The sequence below is a fragment of the Entelurus aequoreus genome, linkage group LG20, assembly GCF_033978785.1.
Source record: "Entelurus aequoreus isolate RoL-2023_Sb linkage group LG20, RoL_Eaeq_v1.1, whole genome shotgun sequence".
In the NCBI taxonomy this organism is placed as follows: Eukaryota; Metazoa; Chordata; class Actinopteri; order Syngnathiformes; family Syngnathidae; genus Entelurus; species Entelurus aequoreus.
Window position 1 is genome coordinate 41,808,074 of NC_084750.1, and position 24,536 is coordinate 41,832,609.

The 24,536-nt window shown below is 37.9% G+C and overlaps 1 protein-coding gene across 1 annotated transcript in view; it reads right to left on the reverse strand.

Annotated features, from left to right (window-relative positions):
• The window catches only part of col9a2 (procollagen, type IX, alpha 2), an 86,438-nt gene that overhangs the window by 1,323 nt on the left and 60,579 nt on the right, over positions 1 to 24,536 (reverse strand). Inside the window, 6 exon segments of the mRNA XM_062030124.1 lie at positions 12,770 to 12,958; positions 13,226 to 13,280; positions 13,349 to 13,495; positions 13,574 to 13,606; positions 14,151 to 14,195; positions 14,279 to 14,314. Of these exon segments, the coding sequence (XP_061886108.1) occupies positions 12,770 to 12,958; positions 13,226 to 13,280; positions 13,349 to 13,495; positions 13,574 to 13,606; positions 14,151 to 14,195; positions 14,279 to 14,314 (505 nt within the window).

Sequence of the window (24,536 nt, forward strand, 5' to 3'; positions counted from 1 at the left end):
CATCACACTTCACATACTGTCACGTCACATGTTACATACTGTCACATCACGTCACATACTGTCACGTCACACGTCACATACTGTCACGTCACATACTGTCACGTCACACGTCACATACTGTCACGTAACATGTCACATCACACTTCACATACTGTCACGTCACATACTGTCACATCACGTAACATACTGTCACGTCACACGTCACATACTGTCACGTAACATGTCACATCACACTTCACATACTGTCACGTCACATACTGTCACGTCACATGTTACATACTGTCACATCACGTCACATACTGTCACGTCACACGTAACATACTGTCACGTCACATACTGTCACGTCACATGACATGTGACGTGACAGTATGTGATAAGTGACGTGACAGTATGTGATAAGTGACAGTATGTGACGTGACAGTGTGTGACGTGTGACGTGACAGTATGTGATAAGTGACGTGACAGTATGTGACGTGACAGTATGTGATAAGTGACAGTATGTGACATGTGACGTGACAGTATGTGACGTGACGTGACAGTATGTGACATGTGACGTGACAGTATGTGACGTGACAGTGTGTGACGTGACAGTATGTGACATGTTACGTGACAGCATGTGACGTGACAGTATGTGACATGTGACGTGACAGTATGTGATGCGACAGTATGTGACGTGGCAGTATGTGACGTGTGATGTGACAGTGTGTGACATGTGACGTGACAGTATGTGACGGTACAGCATGTGACGTGACAGTATGCTACGTGTGACGTGACAGCATGTGACGTGACAGTATGCTACGTGTGACGTGGCAGTATGTGACTTGACAGTATGTGACGTGTGACGTGACAGTATGTGACGTATGACGTGACAGTATATGACGTGACAGAATGTGATGTGACGTGACAGTGTGTGACGTGTGAGTATGTGACGTGTGACGTGACAGCATGTGACGTGACAGTGTGTGACTTGACAGTATGTGACGTGTGACGTGACAGTATGTGACTTGACAGCATGTGACGTGACAGTATGTTACGTGTGACGTGACAGCATGTGACATGTGACGTGACAGTATGTGACGTGACAGTATGTGATAAGTGACGTGACAGTATGTGACGTGACAGTGTGTGACGTGACAGTATGTGACATGTTACGTGACAGCATGTGACGTGACAGTATGTGACATGTGACGTGTGACGTGACAGTATGTGACGTGACAGTGTGTGACGTGGCAGTATGTGACAGTATGTGACGTGGCAGTATGTGACGTGACAGTGTGTGACATGTGACGTGACGTGACAGTATGTGACGGTACAGCATGTGACGTGAAAGTATGCTACGTGTGACGTGACAGCATGTGACGTGTGACGTGACAGTATGTGACGTGACAGTGTGTGACGTGACAGTATGTGACGTGACAGTATGTGGCAGTATGTGACGTGACAGTATGTGACGTGACAGTGTGTGACGTGACAGTATGTGACATGACAATATGTGACGTGTGATGTGACAGTATGTGACGTGACAGTGTGTGACATGTGACGTGACAGTATGTGACGTGACAGTGTGTGACGTGACAGTATGTGACATGTGACGTGACAGCATGTGACGTGTGACGTGACAGTATGTGACGTGACAGTGTGTGACGTGACAGTATGTGACAGTATGTGACGTGGCAGTATGTGACGTGACAGTATGTGACATGTGACGTGACAGTGTGTGACGTGACAGTATGTGACATGTGACGTGACAGTATGTGACGTGACAGCATGTGACGTGACAGTGTGTGACGTGACAGTATGTGACATGTGACGTGACAGTATGTGACGTGACAGCATGTGACGTGACAGTGTGTGACGTGACAGTATGTGACATGTGACGTGACAGTATGTGAAAAGTGACGTGACAGTATGTGATAAGTGACGTGACAGTATGTGATAAGTGACGTGACAGTATGTGACGTGACAGTATGTGATAAGTGACGTGACAGTATGTGATAAGTGACGTGACAGTATGTGATAAGTGACGTGACAGTATGTGACATGTGACGTGAGAAAGTGGAAGTATTTGACAGAAATACAGTATAATATACTACATGACAGTATGTGACGTGACAGTGTGTGACGTGTGACGTGACAGTATGTGACGTGACAGTATGTGACGTGACAGTATGTGACGTGACAGTATGTGATAAGTGACGTGACAGTATGTGACGTGACAGTGTGACGTGACAGTATGTGACATGTGACGTGACAGGATGTTACGTGTGACGTGACAGGATGTTACGTGTGACGTGACAGTATGTGACGTGACAGTATGTGACGTGACAGTATGTGATAAGTGACGTGACAGTATGTGACGTGACAGTATGTGACGTGTGATGTGACAGTATGTGACGTGACAGTATGTGACATGTGACGTGACAGTGTGTGACGTGACAGTATGTGATGTGTGACGTGACAGTATGTGACGTGACAGTATGTGATGTGTGACGTGACAGTATGTGACATGTGACGTGACAGTATGTGATGTGACAGTATGTGACGTGACAGTATGTGACGTGTGACGTGACAGTATGTGACGTGTGACGTGACAGTATGTGACGTGTGACGTGACAGTATGTGATGTGACAGTATGTGACATGTGACATGACAGTATGTGATGTGACAGTATGTGACGTGTGACGTGACAGTATGTGACGTGTGACGTGACAGTATGTGACGTGACAGTATGTGACGTGTGACGTGAGAAAGTGGAAGTATTTGACAGAAATACAGTATAATATACTACATGACAGTATGTGACGTGACAGTATGTGATGTGTGACGTGACAGTATGTGACATGTGACGTGACAGTGTGTGACGTGACAGTATGTGACGTGACAGTATATGACGTGACAGTATGTGACGTGTGACGTGAGAAAGTGGAAGTATTTGACAGAAATACAGTATAATATACTACATGACAGTATGTGACGTGACAGTATGTGACGTGACAGTATGTGATAAGTGACGTGACAGTATGTGACGTGGCAGTATGTGACGTGTGATGTGACAGTATGTGACATGTGACGTGACAGTATGTGACGTGTGACGTGACAGTATGTGACGTGACAGTATGTGACATGTGACGTGACAGTATGTTACGTGTGACGTGACAGCTTGTGACGTGACAGTATGTGATAAGTGACGTGACAGTATGTGACATGTGACGTGACAGTATGTGACGTGACAGTATGTGATAAGTGACAGTATGTGACATGTGACGTGACAGTATGTGACATGTGACGTGACAGTGTGTGACGTGACAGTATATAACGTGACAGTATGTGATAAGTGATGTGACAGTATGTGACGTGTGATGTGACAGTATGTGACGTGACAGTGTGTGACGTGACAGTATGTGACATGTGACGTGACAGTATGTGACGTGTGACGTGACAGCATGTGACGTGACAGTGTGTGACGTGACAGTATGTGACGTGTGACGTGACAGTGTGTGACGTGACAGTATGTGACGTGACAGTATGTGATAAGTGACAGTATGTGACATGTGACGTGACAGTGTGTGACGTGACAGTATGTGACGTGTGACGTGACAGTGTGTGACGTGACAGTATGTGACGTGACAGTATGTGATAAGTGACAGTATGTGACATGTGACGTGACAGTGTGTGACGTGACAGTATGTGATGTGTGACGTGACAGTATGTGACGTGACAGTATGTGACATGTGACGTGACAGTATGTGATGTGACAGTATGTGACGTGACAGTATGTGACGTGTGACGTGACAGTATGTGACGTGTGACGTGACAGTATATGACGTGACAGAATGTGACATGTGACGAGACAGTATGTGATGTGACGTGATAGTATGTGACGTGTGATGTGACAGTATGTGACGTGTGAGGTGACAGTATGTGACGTGACAGTATGTGATAAGTGACGTGACAGTATGTGATAAGTGACGTGACAGTATGTGACGTGTGATGTGACAGTATGTGACGTGACAGTATGTGACATGTGACGTGACAGTATGTGACGTGAGAAAGTGGAAGTATTTGACAGAAATACAGTATAATATACTACATGACAGTATGTGACGTGACAGTATGTGATGTGTGACGTGACAGTATGTGACGTGACAGTATGTGACGTGTGACGTGACAGTATGTGACATGTGACGTGACAGTATGTGACGTGACAGTATGTGACGTGACAGTATGTGACGTGTGACGTGAGAAAGTGGAAGTATTTGACAGAAATACAGTATAATATACTACATGACAGTATGTGACGTGACAGTATGTGATGTGTGACGTGACAGTATGTGACATGTGACGTGACAGTATGTGACATGTGACGTGACAGTGTGTGACGTGACAGTATGTGACGTGACAGTATGTGACGTGTGACGTGACAGTATGTGACGTGTGACGTGAGAAAGTGGAAGTATTTGACAGAAATACAGTATAATATACTACATGACAGTATGTGACGTGACAGTATGTGATGTGTGATGTGACAGTATGTGACGTGACAGTATGTGACGTGACAGTATGTGATAAGTGACGTGACAGTATGTGACGTGGCAGTATGTGACGTGTGATGTGACAGTATGTGACATGTGACGTGACAGCATGTGACTTGACAGTATGTGACGTGTGACGTGACAGTATGTGACGTGACAGTATGTGACGTGACAGTATGTTACGTGTGACGTGACAGCTTGTGACGTGACAGTATGTGATAAGTGACGTGACAGTATGTGACGTGACAGTATGTGACATGTGACAGTATGTGACGTGACAGTATGTGACGTGACAGTATGTGACATGTGACGTGACAGTGTGTGACGTGACAGTATGTGACATGTGACGTGACAGTGTGTGACGTGACAGTATGTGACATGTGACGTGACAGTATGTGATAAGTGATGTGACAGTATGTGACGTGACAGTATGTGACGTGTGACGTGACAGCATGTGACGTGACAGTGTGTGACGTGTGACGTGACAGTGTGTGACGTGACAGTATGTGACGTGACAGTATGTGATAAGTGACAGTATGTGACATGTGACGTGACAGTGTGTGACGTGACAGTATGTGACATGTGACGTGACAGTGTGTGACGTGACAGTGTGTGACGTGACAGCGTGTGACGTGACAGTATGTGACGTGTGACGTGACAGTATGTGATAAGTGACGTGACAGTATGTGACGTGACAGTATGTGACATGACAGTATGTGACGTGACAGTATGTGACGTGTGATGTGACAGTATGTGACGTGACAGTATGTGACATGTGACGTGACAGTGTGTGATGTGACAGTATGTGACGTGTGACGTGACAGTGTGTGACGTGACAGTGTGTGACGTGACAGTATGTGACATGTGACGTGACAGTGTGTGACGTGACAGTGTGTGACGTGACAGTATATAACGTGACAGTATGTGTCAGTATGTGATGTGACAGTGTGTGACGTGACAGCGTGTGATAAGTGACGTGACAGTATGTGACGTGACAGTATGTGACATGACAGTATGTGACGTGTGATGTGACAGTATGTGACGTGACAGTATGTGACATGTGACGTGACAGTGTGTGATGTGACAGTATGTGACGTGTGACGTGACAGTGTGTGACGTGACAGTATGTGATAAGTGACGTGACAGTATGTGACGTGACAGCATGTGACGTGACAGTGTGTGACATGACAGTGTGTGACGTGACAGTATGTGATAAGTGACGTGACAGTATGTGACGTGTGACGTGACAGTATGTGACGTGACAGTATGTGACATGTGACGTGACAGTATGTGACATGTGACGTGACAGTATGTGACATGTGACGTGACAGTATGTGATAAGTGACGTGACAGTGTGTGATGTGACAGTATGTGACGTGACAGTATGTGACAGTATGTGATAAGTGACGTGACAGTATGTGATAAGTGACGTGACAGTATGTGACGTGTGACGTGGCAGTATGTGACGTGACAGTATGTGACGTGACAGTGTGTGACGTGACAGTATGTGACATGTGACGTGACAGTATGTGACGTGACAGCATGTGACGTGTGATGTGACAGTATGTGACGTGACAGTGTGTGACGTGACAGCATGTGACGTGTGACGTGACAGCATGTGACGTGTGACTTGACCGTATGTGACATGTGACGTGACAGTATGTGACGTGACAGTATGTGATAAGTGACGTGACAGTATGTGACGTGACAGCATGTGACGTGACAGTGTGTGACGTGACAGTATGTGACATGTGACGTGACAGTATGTGATAAGTGACGTGACAGTATGTGATAAGTGACGTGACAGTATGTGACGTGTGATGTGACAGTATGTGACGTGACAGTATGTGATAAGTGACGTGACAGTATGTGATAAGTGACGTGACAGTATGTGACGTGTGATGTGACAGTATGTGACGTGACAGTATGTGATAAGTGACGTGACAGTATGTGATAAGTGACGTGACAGTATGTGAGGTGACAGTATGTGACATGTGACGTGACAGTATGTGACATGTGACGTGAGAAAGTAGAAGTATTTGACAGAAATACAGTATAATATACTACATGACAGTATGTGACGTGACAGTGTGTGACGTGACAGTATGTGACGTGACAGTATGTGACGTGACAGTATGTGACTTGACAGTATGTGACGTGACAGCATGTGACGTGACAGTATGTTACGTGTGACGTGACAGCATGTGACGTGTGACGTGACAGTATGTGACATGTGACGTGACAGTGTGTGACGTGACAGTATGTGACGTGACAGTATGTGATAAGTGACGTGACAGTATGTGACGTGACAGGATGTTACGTGTGACGTGACAGTATGTGACGTGTGACATGACAGTATGTGATAAGTGACGTGACAGTATGTGACGTGACAGTATGTGACGTGTGATGTGACAGTATGTGACGTGACAGTATGTGACATGTGACGTGACAGTGTGTGACGTGACAGTATGTGACATGTGACGTGACAGTATGTGACGTGACAGTATGTGACGTGACAGTATGTGATAAGTGACGTGACAGCATGTGACGTGACAGTATGTGATGTGTGACGTGACAGCATGTGACGTGACAGTATGTGACGTGACAGTATGTGACAGTATGTGACGTGGCAGTATGTGACGTGACAGTATGTGACGTGACAGTGTGTGACGTGACAGTATGTGACATGTGACGTGACAGTATGTGACGTGACAGCATGTGACGTGTGATGTGACAGTATGTGACGTGACAGTGTGTGACGTGACAGTATGTGACATGTGACGTGACAGCATGTGACGTGTGATGTGACAGTATGTGAAAAGTGACGTGACAGTATGTGATAAGTGACGTGACAGTATGTGACGTGTGATGTGACAGTATGTGACGTGACAGTATGTGATAAGTGACGTGACAGTATGTGACGTGACGTGACAGTATGTGACATGTGACGTGAGAAAGTGGAAGTATTTGACAGAAATACAGTATAATATACTACATGACAGTATGTGACGTGACAGTGTGTGACGTGACAGTATGTGACGTGACAGTATGTGATAAGTGACGTGACAGTATGTGACGTGACAGTATGTGACATGTGACGTGACAGCATGTGACGTGACAGGATGTTACGTGTGACGTGACAGTATGTGACGTGTGACGTGACAGTATGTGATAAGTGACGTGACAGTATGTGACGTGTGATGTGACGTGACAGTATGTGACGTGACAGTGTGTGACGTGACAGTATGTGACATGTGACGTGACAGTATGTGACGTGTGACGTGACAGTATGTGACGTGACAGTATGTGATAAGTGACGTGACAGCATGTGACGTGACAGTATGTGACGTGTGACGTGACAGCATGTGACGTGACAGTATGTTACGTGTGACATGACAGCATGTGACGTGTGACGTGACAGTATGTGACGTGACAGTATGTGACAGTATGTGACGTGGCAGTATGTGACGTGACAGTATGTGACGTGACAGTGTGTGACGTGACAGTATGTGACATGTGACGTGACAGTATGTGACGTGACAGCATGTGACGTGACAGTATGTTACGTGTGACGTGACAGCATGTGACGTGTGACGTGACAGTATGTGACATGTGACGTGACAGTGTGTGACGTGACAGTATGTGACGTGACAGTATGTGATAAGTGACGTGACAGTATGTGACGTGACAGTATGTGACATGTGACGTGACAGCATGTGACGTGACAGGATGTTACGTGTGACGTGACAGTATGTGACGTGTGACGTGACAGTATGTGATAAGTGACGTGACAGTATGTGACGTGTGATGTGACAGTATGTGACGTGACAGTATGTGACGTGACAGTGTGTGACGTGACAGTATGTGATAAGTGACGTGACAGCATGTGACGTGACAGTATGTGACGTGTGACGTGACAGCATGTGACGTGACAGTATGTGATAAGTGACGTGACAGCATGTGACGTGACAGTATGTGACGTGTGACGTGACAGCATGTGACGTGACAGTATGTTACGTGTGACATGACAGCATGTGACGTGTGACGTGACAGTATGTGACGTGACAGTATGTGACGTGACAGTATGTGACGTGACAGTATGTGACGTGACAGTATGTGACAGTATGTGACGTGGCAGTATGTGACGTGACAGTATGTGACGTGACAGTGTGTGACGTGACAGTATGTGACATGTGACGTGACAGTATGTGATAAGTGACGTGACAGTATGTGACGTGACAGCATGTGACGTGACAGCATGTGACGTGACAGTGTGTGACGTGACAGTATGTGACATGTGACGTGACAGTATGTGAAAAGTGACGTGACAGTATGTGATAAGTGACGTGACAGTATGTGACGTGTGATGTGACAGTATGTGACGTGACAGTATGTGATAAGTGACGTGACAGTATGTGATAAGTGACGTGACAGTATGTGACGTGACAGTATGTGACATGTGATATTGACAGTATGTGACATGTGACGTGAGAAAGTGGAAGTATTTGACAGAAATACAGTATAATATACTACATGACAGTATGTGACGTGACAGTGTGTGACGTGACAGTATGTGACGTGTGACGTGACAGTATGTGACAGTATGTGACTTGACAGTATGTGACGTGACATCATGTGACGTGACAGTATGTTACGTGTGACGTGTGACGTGACAGTATGTGACATGTGACGTGACAGTGTGTGACGTGACAGTATGTGACGTGACAGTATGTGATAAGTGACGTGACAGTATGTGACGTGACAGTGTGACGTGACAGTATGTGACATGTGACGTGACAGCATGTGACGTGACAGGATGTTACGTGTGACGTGACAGTATGTGACGTGACAGTATGTGACGTGACAGTATGTGACGTGACAGTATGTGATAAGTGACGTGACAGTATGTGACGTGACAGTATGTGACGTGACAGTATGTGACATGTGACGTGACAGTATGTGACGTGACAGTATGTGATAAGTGACGTGACAGCATGTGACGTGACAGTGTGTGACGTGACAGTATGTGACGTGACAGTATGTGACGTGACAGTATGTGACGTGACAGTATGTGACATGTGACGTGACAGTATGTGATAAGTGACGTGACAGTATGTGATAAGTGACGTGACAGTATGTGATGTGACAGTATGTGACGTGACAGTGTGTGACGTGACAGTATGTGACATGTGACGTGACAGCATGTGACGTGTGATGTGACAGTATGTGAAAAGTGACGTGACAGTATGTGATAAGTGACGTGACAGTATGTGACGTGTGATGTGACAGTATGTGACGTGACAGTATGTGATAAGTGACGTGACAGTATGTGACGTGACAGTATGTGACATGTGACGTGACAGTATGTGACATGTGACGTGAGAAAGTGGAAGTATTTGACAGAAATACAGTATAATATACTACATGACAGTATGTGACGTGACAGTGTGTGACGTGACAGTATGTGACGTGACAGTATGTGACAGTATGTGACTTGACAGTATGTGACGTGACAGTATGTGACGTGACAGTATGTGATAAGTGACGTGACAGTATGTGACGTGACAGTGTGTGACGTGACAGTATGTGACATGTGACGTGACAGCATGTGACGTGACAGGATGTTACGTGTGACGTGACAGTATGTGACGTGTGATGTGACAGTATGTGACGTGACAGTATGTGACATGTGACGTGACAGTGTTTAACGTGCCAGTATGTGACATGTGACGTGACAGTATGTGACGTGTGATGTGACAGTATGTGACGTGACAGTATGTGATAAGTGACGTGACAGCATGTGACGTGACAGTATGTGACGTGTGACGTGACAGCATGTGACGTGACAGTATGTTACGTGTGACATGACAGCATGTGACGTGTGACGTGACAGTATGTGACGTGACAGTGTGTGACGTGACAGTATGTGACGTGACAGTATGTGACGTGACAGTATGTGACAGTATGTGACGTGGCAGTACGTGACGTGACAGTATGTGACGTGACAGTGTGTGACGTGACAGTATGTGACATGTGACGTGACAGTATGTGACGTGACAGCATGTGACGTGTGATGTGACGTGACAGTGTGTGACGTGACAGTATGTGACATGTGACGTGACAGCATGTGACGTGTGACGTGACAGTATGTGACATGTGACGTGACAGTATGTGATAAGTGACGTGACAGTATGTGACGTGACAGCATGTGACGTGACAGCATGTGACGTGACAGTGTGTGACGTGACAGTAGGTGACGTGACAGTATGTGACATGTGACGTGACAGTATGTGAAAAGTGACGTGACAGTATGTGATAAGTGACGTGACAGTATGTGACGTGTGATGTGACAGTATGTGACAGTATGTGACTTGACAGTATGTGACGTGACATCATGTGACGTGACAGTATGTTACGTGTGACGTGACAGTATGTGACATGTGACGTGACAGTGTGTGACGTGACAGTATGTGACGTGACAGTATGTGATAAGTGACGTGACAGTGTGACGTGACAGTATGTGACATGTGACGTGACAGCATGTGACGTGACAGGATGTTACGTGTGACGTGACAGTATGTGACGTGACAGTATGTGACGTGACAGTATGTGATAAGTGACGTGACAGTATGTGACGTGACAGTATGTGACATGTGACGTGACAGTGTGTGACGTGACAGTATGTGACATGTGACGTGACAGTATGTGACGTGACAGCATGTGACGTGTGATGTGACGTGACAGTGTGTGACGTGACAGTATGTGACATGTGACGTGACAGCATGTGACGTGACAGTATGTGACGTGTGAGGTGACAGTATGTGACGTGACAGTATGTGATAAGTGACGTGACAGTATGTGATAAGTGACGTGACAGTATGTGACGTGTGATGTGACAGTATGTGACGTGACAGTATGTGACATGTGACGTGACATGTGACGTGACAGTATGTGACGTGACAGTATGTGACGTGACAGTATGTGACGTGTGACGTGAGAAAGTGGAAGTATTTGACAGAAATACAGTATAATATACTACATGACAGTATGTGACGTGACAGTATGTGATGTGTGACGTGACAGTATGTGACATGTGACGTGACAGTATGTGATGTGACAGTATGTGACGTGACAGTATGTGACGTGACAGTATGTGACGTGACAGTATGTGACGTGTGATGTGACAGTATGTGACGTGACAGTATGTGACATGTGACGTGACAGTATGTGACGTGACAGTATGTGACGTGTGACGTGAGAAAGTGGAAGTATTTGACAGAAATACAGTATAATATACTACATGACAGTATGTGACGTGACAGTATGTGATGTGTGACGTGACAGTATGTGACGTGACAGTATGTGACATGTGACGTGACAGTGTGTGACGTGACAGTATATGACGTGACAGTATGTGACGTGACAGTATGTGATGTGTGACGTGACAGTATGTGACGTGACAGTATGTGACATGTGACGTGACAGTATGTGATGTGAAAGTATGTGACGTGACAGAATGTGACATGTGACGTGACAGTATGTGATGTGACGTGACAGTGTGTGACGTGACAGAATGTGACATGTGACGTGACAGTATGTGACGTGACAGTGTGTGACGTGACAGTATGTGACGTGACAGTATGTGACGTGACAGTGTTACGTGACAGAATGTGACATGTGACGTGACAGTATGTGACGTGTGATGTTACAGTATGTGATGTGACAGTGTGTGATGTGACAGTTTGTGACGTGACAGTATGTGACGTGTGACGTGACAGTATGTGACGTGTGATGTGACAGTATGTGACATATGACGTGACAGTATGTGACGTGACAGAATGTGACATGTGACGTGACAGTATGTGACGTGACAGTATGTGACGTGTGATGTTACAGTATGTGATGTGACAGTGTGTGATGTGACAGTTTGTGACGTGACAGTATGTGACATGGTATGTGACATGTGACGTGACAGTATGTGACGTATGATGTGACAGTATGTGACATGTGACGTGACAGTATGTGACGTGTGACAGTATGTTCATAGATAGGAAGTAGATGGAGTAAAGGAAGTAGACGGAGAATAGGAAGTAGATGGACAAGAGGAAGTAGATGAGAACAGGAAGTAGATGGAGAACAAGGAAGTAGATGGAGAACAGGAAGTAGATGGGGTACAGGAAGTAGACAGAGAATAATACAACACACATTACTGTAGATGACACTTAACATGTTCCTACCTTTAAGACCTGTGTTTCCGATCTGTCCGTGAGCTCCTATCATGCCAGGAATTCCTCGAGAACCAGGCAAACCATGTGGTCCTTGTGAACCCGTTGATCCCGGAGGTCCAGGAGGTCCGGGTGGTCCCATGACACCAGCGCCACCAAGCACAGCCCTTTTAGCGCTCACTGCCACTGCTGCCAGCCTCTCTGTCATAACAAAGAGATCAACTTAGAAACTGTATAATGTGGAGATAAAAAATATACTGTATACTTAAACACAATAACTCTAATTCCAGTACTTCCTACTAGGTGGCAGTTTCATGTATGTCACATCTTCAAACATGTATGGCTTTGATTTGATTTTGGTTAACTGTCTTTTATACTTTTGACAGATAGAACTGATACTTTAAATAAAGTTGATGTTTACAAGCAATTGATTATTTTTGGGGGGGAAATTTGAGTGTGAAAGCTCACCTTGCAACATTCTTAGCACCACATCAATGATATGCTGGTCAGATGTATCACGTCCCTGAAGAGAAGAACAACATTGTGTAAAAGTGACAACCGTTACATTTCCCAGACAGGAAGTGGACTCACCGGTGGACCCTCAATACCCGGCATGCCAGGCACTCCTCTCATGCCGTTCAACCCCCGAGGACCAGGCAGTCCAGGGGGTCCTAGATCACCTGGCTTCCCAGAGTCCCCAGTTGGACCGTTATGTCCAAGGTCTCCCCTCACTCCGTGCTGCCAACACACAAATATAGGCTGAATACAAGTGCATGAAGTGTATATTTACTTAACACATGATCATACACAACTCACCTGTCCTTTAGGGCCAGGTTCTCCAGACATACCCTGTCACAATCACAATCATGAGTTACTGATTTTAATTATTTAAGTTTGTTTTCCTCCGTTTAGTAAGCACAGCACCAATAAACTTTTGTGTTTCTACATTTAGAGTTCAACTATAAAAAAGTTTGAATGCAGCGTTTAAAGATTGTCCAACAATAGTTTGTACAAAGACATGCTTTTCATTACATACAAGAATGAGGGTTCCTACTTGTGGCGGGGCAAACAATACTGAAACACAAAGACTCACTTTAAAAAACTAAAAAACATTAATCTATAATCTATATAGTACTATAAGATGCCTTTCTGCTCAGCTATTCGTTAAAACTAAACCAGGGATGTCCAAAACTTTACCACAAAGGTCCGTACACTGAAAAGTTAACAAATGCAGGGGCCATTTTGATATATATTGTTTTTAAAACCTTAAGGTCTATCCTTGAGAATTGTTAAAAGTCCTGGGTCTCAGTCAAATAATATATTATTTGTCTTTGCTTTCAACATTTAAATATCAATAGGTCAACTTCAGAAAGTCCGAAATGACTGTTCTTACCTTTTCACCTTTCTCACCAGCCAGCCCCTCCACACCAGGGTCTCCCTTCAAGCAGAAAACAGAGTATTTGTTAGTGTTTCATGAAATATTGAAGGCTCCAATCATTCACATACAAAAGTGATACTCACAATGCCTCCTTTGGGTCCACCTTTTCCTTGGAAGCCCTTTGAATGACAAGAGACCAACTTATACATGTATGACATGGTGGAGTTTAAAAATATACTGTAAATACATCATATACACAATAACTAATTCCAGTACTTTCTATATAACACTACCTTTAGGAGAAAATGTAAGTATTGATGCCCTACTGTTTAGGACAGAAATACTTGTATAATGTACTATCTTTAGAAGAAAGTATAAGTATTGATGTACTACAAGTACAAGGACAGAAACACTTATATAATATACTACCTTTAGGAGAAAGTGTACATATTGATTGGCAGAAACACTTATATACTGTCTTTAGAAAAAAATATAGTATATAATACTGTACATTATATACAGTACATACATATGTATGTAAATACATACTTATATTATATAAGTATGTACTGAAAATACTAATATAATACACTACCTTTAGGAGAAAATGTATGTATTAATGTACTACAGTACAAGGACATAAACACTTACAGTATATAATCAATCAATCAATCAATCAATGTTTATTTATATAGCCCTAAATCACAAGTGTCTCAAAGGGCTGTACAAGCCACAACGACATCCTCGGTACAGAGCCCACATACGGGCAAGGAAAACTCACCCCAGTGGCACGTCAATGTGAATGACTATGAGAAACCTTGGAGAGGTAATAAACTATCTTTAGAATAAAGTGTTTATTCTAAAGATAGTTTATTACTATATTTAGAAAAAAGTGTAAGTATTGATGTACTGCAGTACAAGGACAGAAACACATATACTATACTACCTTTAGGAGAAAATGTAAATATTGATGTACTACAGTACATCAATACTTATACTTTCTCAGGACAGAAACACATAATATACTATCTTTAGGAGAAAGTGTAAGTATTGACTTCACTTGTACACAAGTGTTTATGTACAAGGACAGAACCACTTAAATCATATACTATCTTTAGAAAAAAGTGTATTTATTGATGTACTGAAATACTTATGTAATATACTACCTTAAGGAGAAAGTGGAAGTATTTGACAGAAATACAGTATAATATACTACCTTTAGGAGAAAGTGTAAGTATTGATGTACAAGGACAGAAATACTTATACATAGTATCTTTAGAACAAACTAAGTATTGATGTACTGAAACACTTATATAATATACTATCTTTAGAAGAAAGTGTAAGTATTCATGTAAATAAATACTTAGTAGACAGTTTAAGTAATGATGTACTACAATACAAGGAGAGAAATACTTATATAATCTTAAAAAGAAAGCTTATGTATTGATGTTCTACAGTACAAGGACATAAATACTTATATATTGTATCTTTAGAAGAAACTAAGTACTTATGTACTGAAATACTTATATATAAGAAAGTAGATTTTTTTATAGCTGTATTAGTCTATTTATACCTGCATTGTCCTTTCCATCATTGTAACTGAGCTACTGTGTTGAACAATTTCCCTTGTGGATCATTAAAGTTTGTCTAAGTCTAAGTATATGTATGTATGCACATGTATGTATGTACATACATTTGTACATGTATATGTATGTACATACATATGTATGTATACATACATATGTATGTATATACATATGTATGTATATGTATGTATGTGTATGAACATGCATATGTATGTACATATGTATGTAAATACATATGTACATACATACATGTATGTATGTACATACATACATACATACATATGTATGTGTATGAACATGCATATGTATGTACATATGTATGTAAATACATATGTACATACATACATGTATGTATGTAGACATACATATGTACATACATATGTATGTGTACATATGTATATATATACATATGTATGTACATACATTTCTACATATGTACATACATATGTATGTATGTATTAACATACCTACCGTATTTTCCGCACTATAAGGCGCACCTAAAAACCACAAATTTTCTCAAAAGTTGACAGTGCGCCTTATAATCCAGTGCGCCTTATTTATGAATTAATATTAATATTAATTTTCATAAAGTTTAGGTGTCGCAACTACGGTAAACAGCCGCCATCTTTTTCCCCCGTAGAAAAAGAAGAAGCGCGCGGTGCATGCTGGGATATGTGATGTTTCATTTCCATTTGTGTGTTTATGTAAAGACCCCAAAATGGCTCCTATTAAGTGTGTTGCCAGTCTAATTGTAAATAATGCAGACGAGGCGTGTTGGCTGAGTTCTCAACGTTTACTCACAGCGTGCTCATAACCACATTCTAACTGCCGGCATGGCGACATACCGCGCATGCTCGTCACTCCCGTTGCATGCTGGGTAGTGTAGTTGTTATATTCCCTAGCTCATGACATCACATTAAGAGACACGCTTACACGCTTAATTCAATACTCGCCGTCATTCCGGGTGGATTGACAAAAGAACTCCAGCCGCTAAATATTGGTGTCAACAGGGCATTCGAAGCTAGACTGCTAACTGCGTGGGAACAGTGGATGACAGAAGGCGAACACGACATATGTATGTACATATGTACATGGAAAAAGATAGTATATTTTCAAAGTGTTTACGTACAAGAACAGAAACACTTATATAATATACTATCTTTAGAAGAAAGTGTATGTATTGATGTACTGAAATACTTACATAATAAACTACCTTTAGGAGAAAGTGTAAGTATTGATGTACAATGACATAAATACTTATATATTGTATCTTTAGAAGAAACTAAGTATTGATGTACTGTAATACGTATATATAACAAAGTGTGTGTATTGATGTACTGAAATACTTATATAATAAACTACCTTAAGGAGAAATTAAGTATTGATGTACAGTACAAGGACGCAAACACTTATATAACATACTATCTTTAGGAGAAAGTGTAAATACATATGTATATACTATCTTTAGGAGAAAGTGTAAGTATTGATGTAGATCAATATATACTTATACCAACTTTAAAAGACAGCATAATGATGTACTACAAGGACAGAAACACATGTTATACTATCTTTAGAATAAAATGTAAGTATTGATGTACTACAGTACAAGGACAGAAACACTTATATAATATACTACCTTTAGGAGAAAGTGTATGTATTGATGGACATAAACACTTAGAAAAAAGTGTATGTATTGATGTACTTACAGTACAAGGACAGAAACACTTATATAATAAACTATCTTTAGAATAAAGTGTTTATTCTAAATATAGTTTATTACTATATTTAGAAGAACGTGTTAGTATTGGTGGACAAGGACAAAAACACTTATAAAATACACTATCTTTAGAAGAAAGTGTATGTATTGATGTACTGCAATACTTATATAGTATATTACCTTTAGGAGAAAGTGTAAGTATTGATGTACAAGGACAGAAACACATGTTATACTATCTTTAGAAGAAATTGTAAGTATTGATGTACTACAATACAAGGAGAGAAAGACTTATATAATATAATTAGACTTAGACAAACTTTAATGATCCACAAGGGAAATTGTTCAACACAGTAGCTCAGTTACAGTGATGGAAAGTGTAAGGATGGAAAGGACAATGCAGGTATAAATAGACTAATATAGCGATAAAAAAAATCTAACATATATACGAATATATACATAATATGTGTACTTTAGAAGAACGTGTATGTATTGATGTACTGAAATACTTATATAATAAACCTACCTTAAGGAGAAAGTGTAAGTATTAAAGTACTGCAGTACAAGGACAAAAACACATGCTATACTACCTATAGGGGAAAGTGTATGTATTGATAACCTTACACTTTCTCAGGACAGAAACACATAATATACTTTCAGTAGAAGTGTAAGAATAAGTATTGGACATATAATATACTACCTTTAGGAGAAAGTGTACGTACAAGGACAGAAACACTTATATATAGTATATTTAGAAGAAACTATGTATTGATGTACTGAAACACTTATGTAATATACTATCTTTAGAAGAAAGTGTAAGTATTCATGTACTGAAATACTTAGAAGACAGTTTAAGTAATGAAATACTTATATCTTTAGAAGAAAGTTTGTGTATTGATGTTCAACAGTACAAGGACATAAATACTTCATATAGTGTATCTTTAGAAGAAATACTGAAATATTCATATAATATACTATCTTTAGAAAAACTTAAAAAGTACTTATGTACTGAAATACTTATATATAACAAAGTGTATGTATTGATGTACTGAAATACCTATATAATAAACTACCTTAAGGAGAAAGTGTACTGCAGTACAAGGACAGAAACACATATTCGATAATACCTTTAGGAGAAAGTGTAAGTATTGATGTACTGTAGTACATCAATACTTACACTTTCTCAGGACAGACACACATAATATACTATCTTTAGGAGAAAGCGTATTTATTGATGTACTACAGTACAAGGACAAAAACACTTATATATTATACTATCTTTAGAAGAAAGTATAAGTCTTGTATGTACTACAGTACATGGAAAAAGATAGTATACTTTCTAAGAACCACTTATATAATATACTATCTTTAGAAGAAAGTGTAAGTATTCATGTACTGAAATACTTAGAACACAGTTTAAGTAATGAAATACTTATATAATCTTTAGAATTATTATTGATGTTCTACAGTACAATGACATAAATACTTATATATTGTGTCTTTAGAAGAAACTAAGTATTAATTAGTATTAATGTACTGAAATACTTATATACTATACTATCTTTAGAAAAAAGTGTAAGTACTTATGTACTGAAATACTTATATATAAGAAAGTGTATGTATTGATGTACTGAAATACTTATATAATATACTACCTTAAGGAGAAAGTGTAAGTATTGATGTACTGCAGTACAAGGACAGAAACACACATTCTATACTATCTTCAGGAGAAAGTATAAGTATTGATGTCCTACAGTACAAGGACAGAAACCGTTATATAATATACTATCTTTAGAAGAAAGTATAAGTCTTGATGTACTACAGTACATGGAAAAAGATAGTATATTTTCTACCTTAAGGAGAAAGTGTAAGTATTGGACAGAAATACATATAATACACTACCTTAAGGAGAAAGTGGAAGGACGCTTATATATAGTATCTTCAGAAGAAACTAAGTATGTATGTACTGAAACAGTTATATAATATACTATATTTAGAAGGAAGTGTAAGTATTCATGTACTGAAATACTTAGAAGTCAGTTTAAGTAATTATGTACTACAGTACAAGGAGAGAAATACTTATATAATCTTTAGAAGAAAGTTTATGTATTGATGTTCTACAGTACAACGACATAAATACTTTATATATTGTACAAAATACTTTATATATTGTAGAAGAAACTAAGTATTTATGTACTGAAATACTTATATAATATACTATATTTAGAAAAAAGTGTAAGCACTTACGTACTGAAATACTTACATATAAGAAAGAGTATGTATTGATGTACTGAAATACTTATATAATTATTATACTACCTTTAGGAGAAATTAAGTATTGATGTACTGAAATACTTATATACTATCATTAGAAGACAGTTTAAGTAATGATGTACTTAAACAAGGAGAGAAAGACTTATATAATATAATATTGAGAGAAAGTTAAGTACACATATAAGAAACACATATAATATACTATTTTTATGATAAAGTGTAAGTATTGGTGTACTACAGTACATGGAAAAAGATAGTATATTTTCTAAGTGTTTACGTACAAGGACAGAAACACTTATATACTATCTTTAGAAGAAAGTACATGTATTGATGTACTGAAATACTTACATAATATACTACCTTAAGTAGAAAGTGTAAGTATTGATATAAATACATATACTATACTACCTTAAGTAGAAAGTGTAAGTATTGATATAAATACATATACTATACTACCTTTAGGAGAAAGTGTAAGTATTGATGTACTGCAGTACAAGAATATACTGTAAATACATCTTATACACAATAACTAATTCCAGTACTTTCTATAAAACACTACCTTTAGGAGAAAATGTAAGTATTGATGCCCTACTGTTTAGGACAGAAATGCTTGTATAATGTACTATCTTTAGAAGAAAGTATAAGTATGGACAGAAACACTTATATATAGTATCTTTAGAAGAAACTAAGTATTGATGTACTGAAGAAGACAGAGTAAGTAATGATGTACTACAAGGAGAGAAATACTTATATAAACTTTGGAAGAAAGTTTATGTATTGATGTTCTACAGTACAACGACATAAATACTTATATATTGTATCTTTAGAAGAATGTAAGTGTTGATATACTGAAATAATTATACAATATACTATCTTTAGAAAAAAGTGTAAGTATTTATTGTACTAAAAAACATAAATAATAATAAATATATGATGTATAAATAATAAAATATATGATGTACTGAAATACTTATATAATATACTACCTTAAGGAGAAAGTGTAAGTATTGATGTACTGCAGTACAAGGACAGAAACACATAATATACTATCTTTAGAAGAAAGTTTGTGTATTGATGTTCTACAGTACACCGACATAAATACTTATATATTGTATCTTTAGAAGAAACTAAGTATTGATGTACTAAAATACTTATATAATATACTTTCTTTAGAAAAAAGTGTAAGTACTTATGTACTGAAATACTTATATATCAGAAAGTGTATGTATTGATGTACAGAAATACTTATATAATATACTACCTTATATACCTTAGAAAGTGTAAGTATTGATGTACTGCAGTACAAGGACGCAAACACTTATATAACATACTATCTTTAGAAGAAAGTGTATGTACTGATGTACTGAAATACTTACATAATATACTATCTTTAGAAGAAAGTGTAAATACATATGTATATACTATCTTTAGGAGAAAGTGTAAGTATTGATATCAATATATACTTATACCAACTTTAAAAGACAGTATAATGATGTACTACAAGGACAGAAACACATGTTATACTATCTTTATAATAAATTGTAAGTATTGATGTACTACAGTATAAGTACAGAAACACTTATATAATATACTATCTTTAGGAGAAAGTGTACATATTGATGGACATAAACACTTAGTAAAAAATTGTATGTATTGATATACTGAAATACTTATTATGTATTGATGTTCTACAGTACAATGACATAAATACTTATGTATTGTATCTTTAGAAGAAACTAAGTATTAATGTACTGAAATACTTATATACTATACTATCTTTAGAAAAAAGTACTTATGTACTGAAATACTTATATATAAGAAAGTGTATGTATTGATGTACTGAAATACTTATATAATATACTACCTTAAGGAGAAAGTGTAAGTATTGATGTACTGCAGTACAAGGACAGAAACACTTATATAATATACTATCTTTAGAAGAAAGTGTATGTATTGATGTACTGAAATACTTACGTCTAAGGAGAAAGTGTAAGTATTGGACAGAAATATATACAGTATAATATACTACCTTTAGGAGAACGTGTAAGTATTGATGTACAAGGACAGAAACACTTATATATAGTATACTTAGAAGAAACTAAGTATTGATGTACTGAAACAGTTATATAATATACTATCTTTAGAAGAAAGTGTAAGTATTCAAGTACTGAAATACTTAGAAGACAGTTAAAGTAATGAAATACTTATATACTGGTATTCTTTAGAAGAAAGTTTATGTATTGATGTTCTACAGTACAATGACATAAATACTTATATATTGTATCTTTAGAGGAAACTAAGTATTAATGTACTGATGTACTATCTTTAGAAAAAAGTGTAAGTACTTATGTACTGAAATACTTGTATATAAGAAAGTGTATGTATTGATGTACTGAAATACTTATATAATATACTACCTTAAGGAGAAAGTGTAAGTATTGGACATAAATACATGTAATATACTACCTTTAGGAGAAAGTGTAAGTATTCAAGTACTGAAATACTTAGAAGACAGTTTAAGTAATGATGTATACAATACAAGGAGAGAAATACTTATATAATCTTTAGAAGAAAGTTTATGTATTGATGTTCTACAGTACAACGACATAAATACTTCATATATTGTACAAAATACTTCATATATTGTAGAAGAAACTAAGTATTGATGTACTGAAATACTTATATAATTAATATACTACCTTTAGGAGAAATTAAGTATTGATGTACTGCAGTACAAGGACGCAAACACTTATATAACAACTATCTTTAGAAGAAAGTGTATGTATTGATGTACTGAAATACTTATATAATATACTATCTTTGGAAGAAAGTGTAAATACATATGTATATACTATCTTTAGGAGAAAGTGTAAGTATTGATGTACATCAATATATACTTATAACAACTTTAAAAGACAGCATAATGATGTACTACAAGGACAGAAACACATGTTATACTATCTTTAGAATAAATTGTAAGTATTGATGTACTACAGTACAAGAACAGAAACACTTATATAATATACTACCTTTAGGAGAAAGTGTACATATTGATGGACAGAAACACTTAGAAAAAAGTGTATGTATTGATGTACTGAAATACTTATATGATTAGGAGAAAATGTATGTATTGTAGTACATCAATACATACATTTTCTCCTAGTCATATAAGTATTTCAGTACAAGGACAGAAACACTTATATAACAAACTATCTTTAGAATAAAGTGTTTATTCTAAAGCTAGTTTATTACTATATTTAGAAGAAAGTGTTAGTAAGGACATAAACACTTATATACTATCATTAGACGTCAGTTTAAGTAATGATGTACTACAAATACAAAGAGAGAAAGATTTATATAATTTACTATCTTTAGAAGAAATGTAAGTATTGACATACTGAAATACTTATATACTATCATTAGAAGACAGTTTAAGTAATGATGTACTTAAACAAGGAGAGAAAGACTTATATAATATAATATCTTTAATAGTGTAAGTATTGATATATATGTATTGATGTACTGAAATAATTATATAATATACTACCTTAAGGAGAAAGTTAAGTACACATATAAGAAACACATATAATATACTATCTTTATGATAAAGTGTAAGTATTGATGTACTACAGTACATGAAAAAAGATAGTATATTTTCTAAGTGTTTACGTACAAGGACAGAAACACTTATATACTATCTTTACAAGAAAGTACATGTATTGATGTACTGAAATACATAATCTACCACCTTAAGTAGAAAGTGTAAGTATTGATATAAATACATATACTATACTACCTTTAGGAGAAAGTGTAAGTATTGATGTGCTGCAGTACAATAATATACTGTAAATACATCTTATACACAATAACTAATTCCAGTACTTTCTATAAAACACTACCTTTAGGAGAAAATGTAAGTATTGATGCCCTATTGTTTAGGACAGAAATGCTTGTATAATGTACTATCTTTAGAAGAAACTAAGTATTGATGTACTGAAGAAGACAGAGTAAGTAATGATGTACTACAAGGAGAGAAATACTTATATAAACTTTGGAAGAAAGTTTATGTATTGATGTTCTACAGTACAACGACATAAATACTTATATATTGTATCTTTAGAAGAATGTAAGTGTTGATGTACTGAAATAATTATATAATATACTATCTTTAGAAAAAAGTGTAAGTATTTATTGTACTAAAAAACATAAATAATAATAAATATCTGATGCATAAATAATACAATATATGATGTACTGAAATACTTATATAATATACTACCTTAAGGAGAAAGTGTAAGTATTGATGTACTGCAGTACAAGGACAGAAACACATAATATACTATCTTTAGAAGAAAGTTTGTGTATTGATGTTCTACAGTACAACGACATAAATACTTATATGTTGTATCTTTAGAAGAAACTAAGTATTGATGTACTAAAATACTTATATAATATACTATCTTTAGAAAAAAGTGTAAGTACTTATGTACTGAAATACTTATATATCAGAAAGTGTATGTATTGATGTACAGAAATACTTATATAATATACTACCTTATATACCTTAGGAAGTGTAAGTATTGATGTACTGCAGTACAAGGACGCAAACACTTATATAACATACTATCTTTAGAAGAAAGTGTATGTACTGATGTACTGAAATGCTTATATAATATACTATCTTTAGAAGAAAGTGTAAATACATTTGTATATACTATATTTAGGAGAAAGTGTAAGTATTGATATCTATATATACATATACCAACTTTAAAAGACAGTATAATGATGTACTACAAGGACAGAAACACATGTTGTACTATCTTTAGA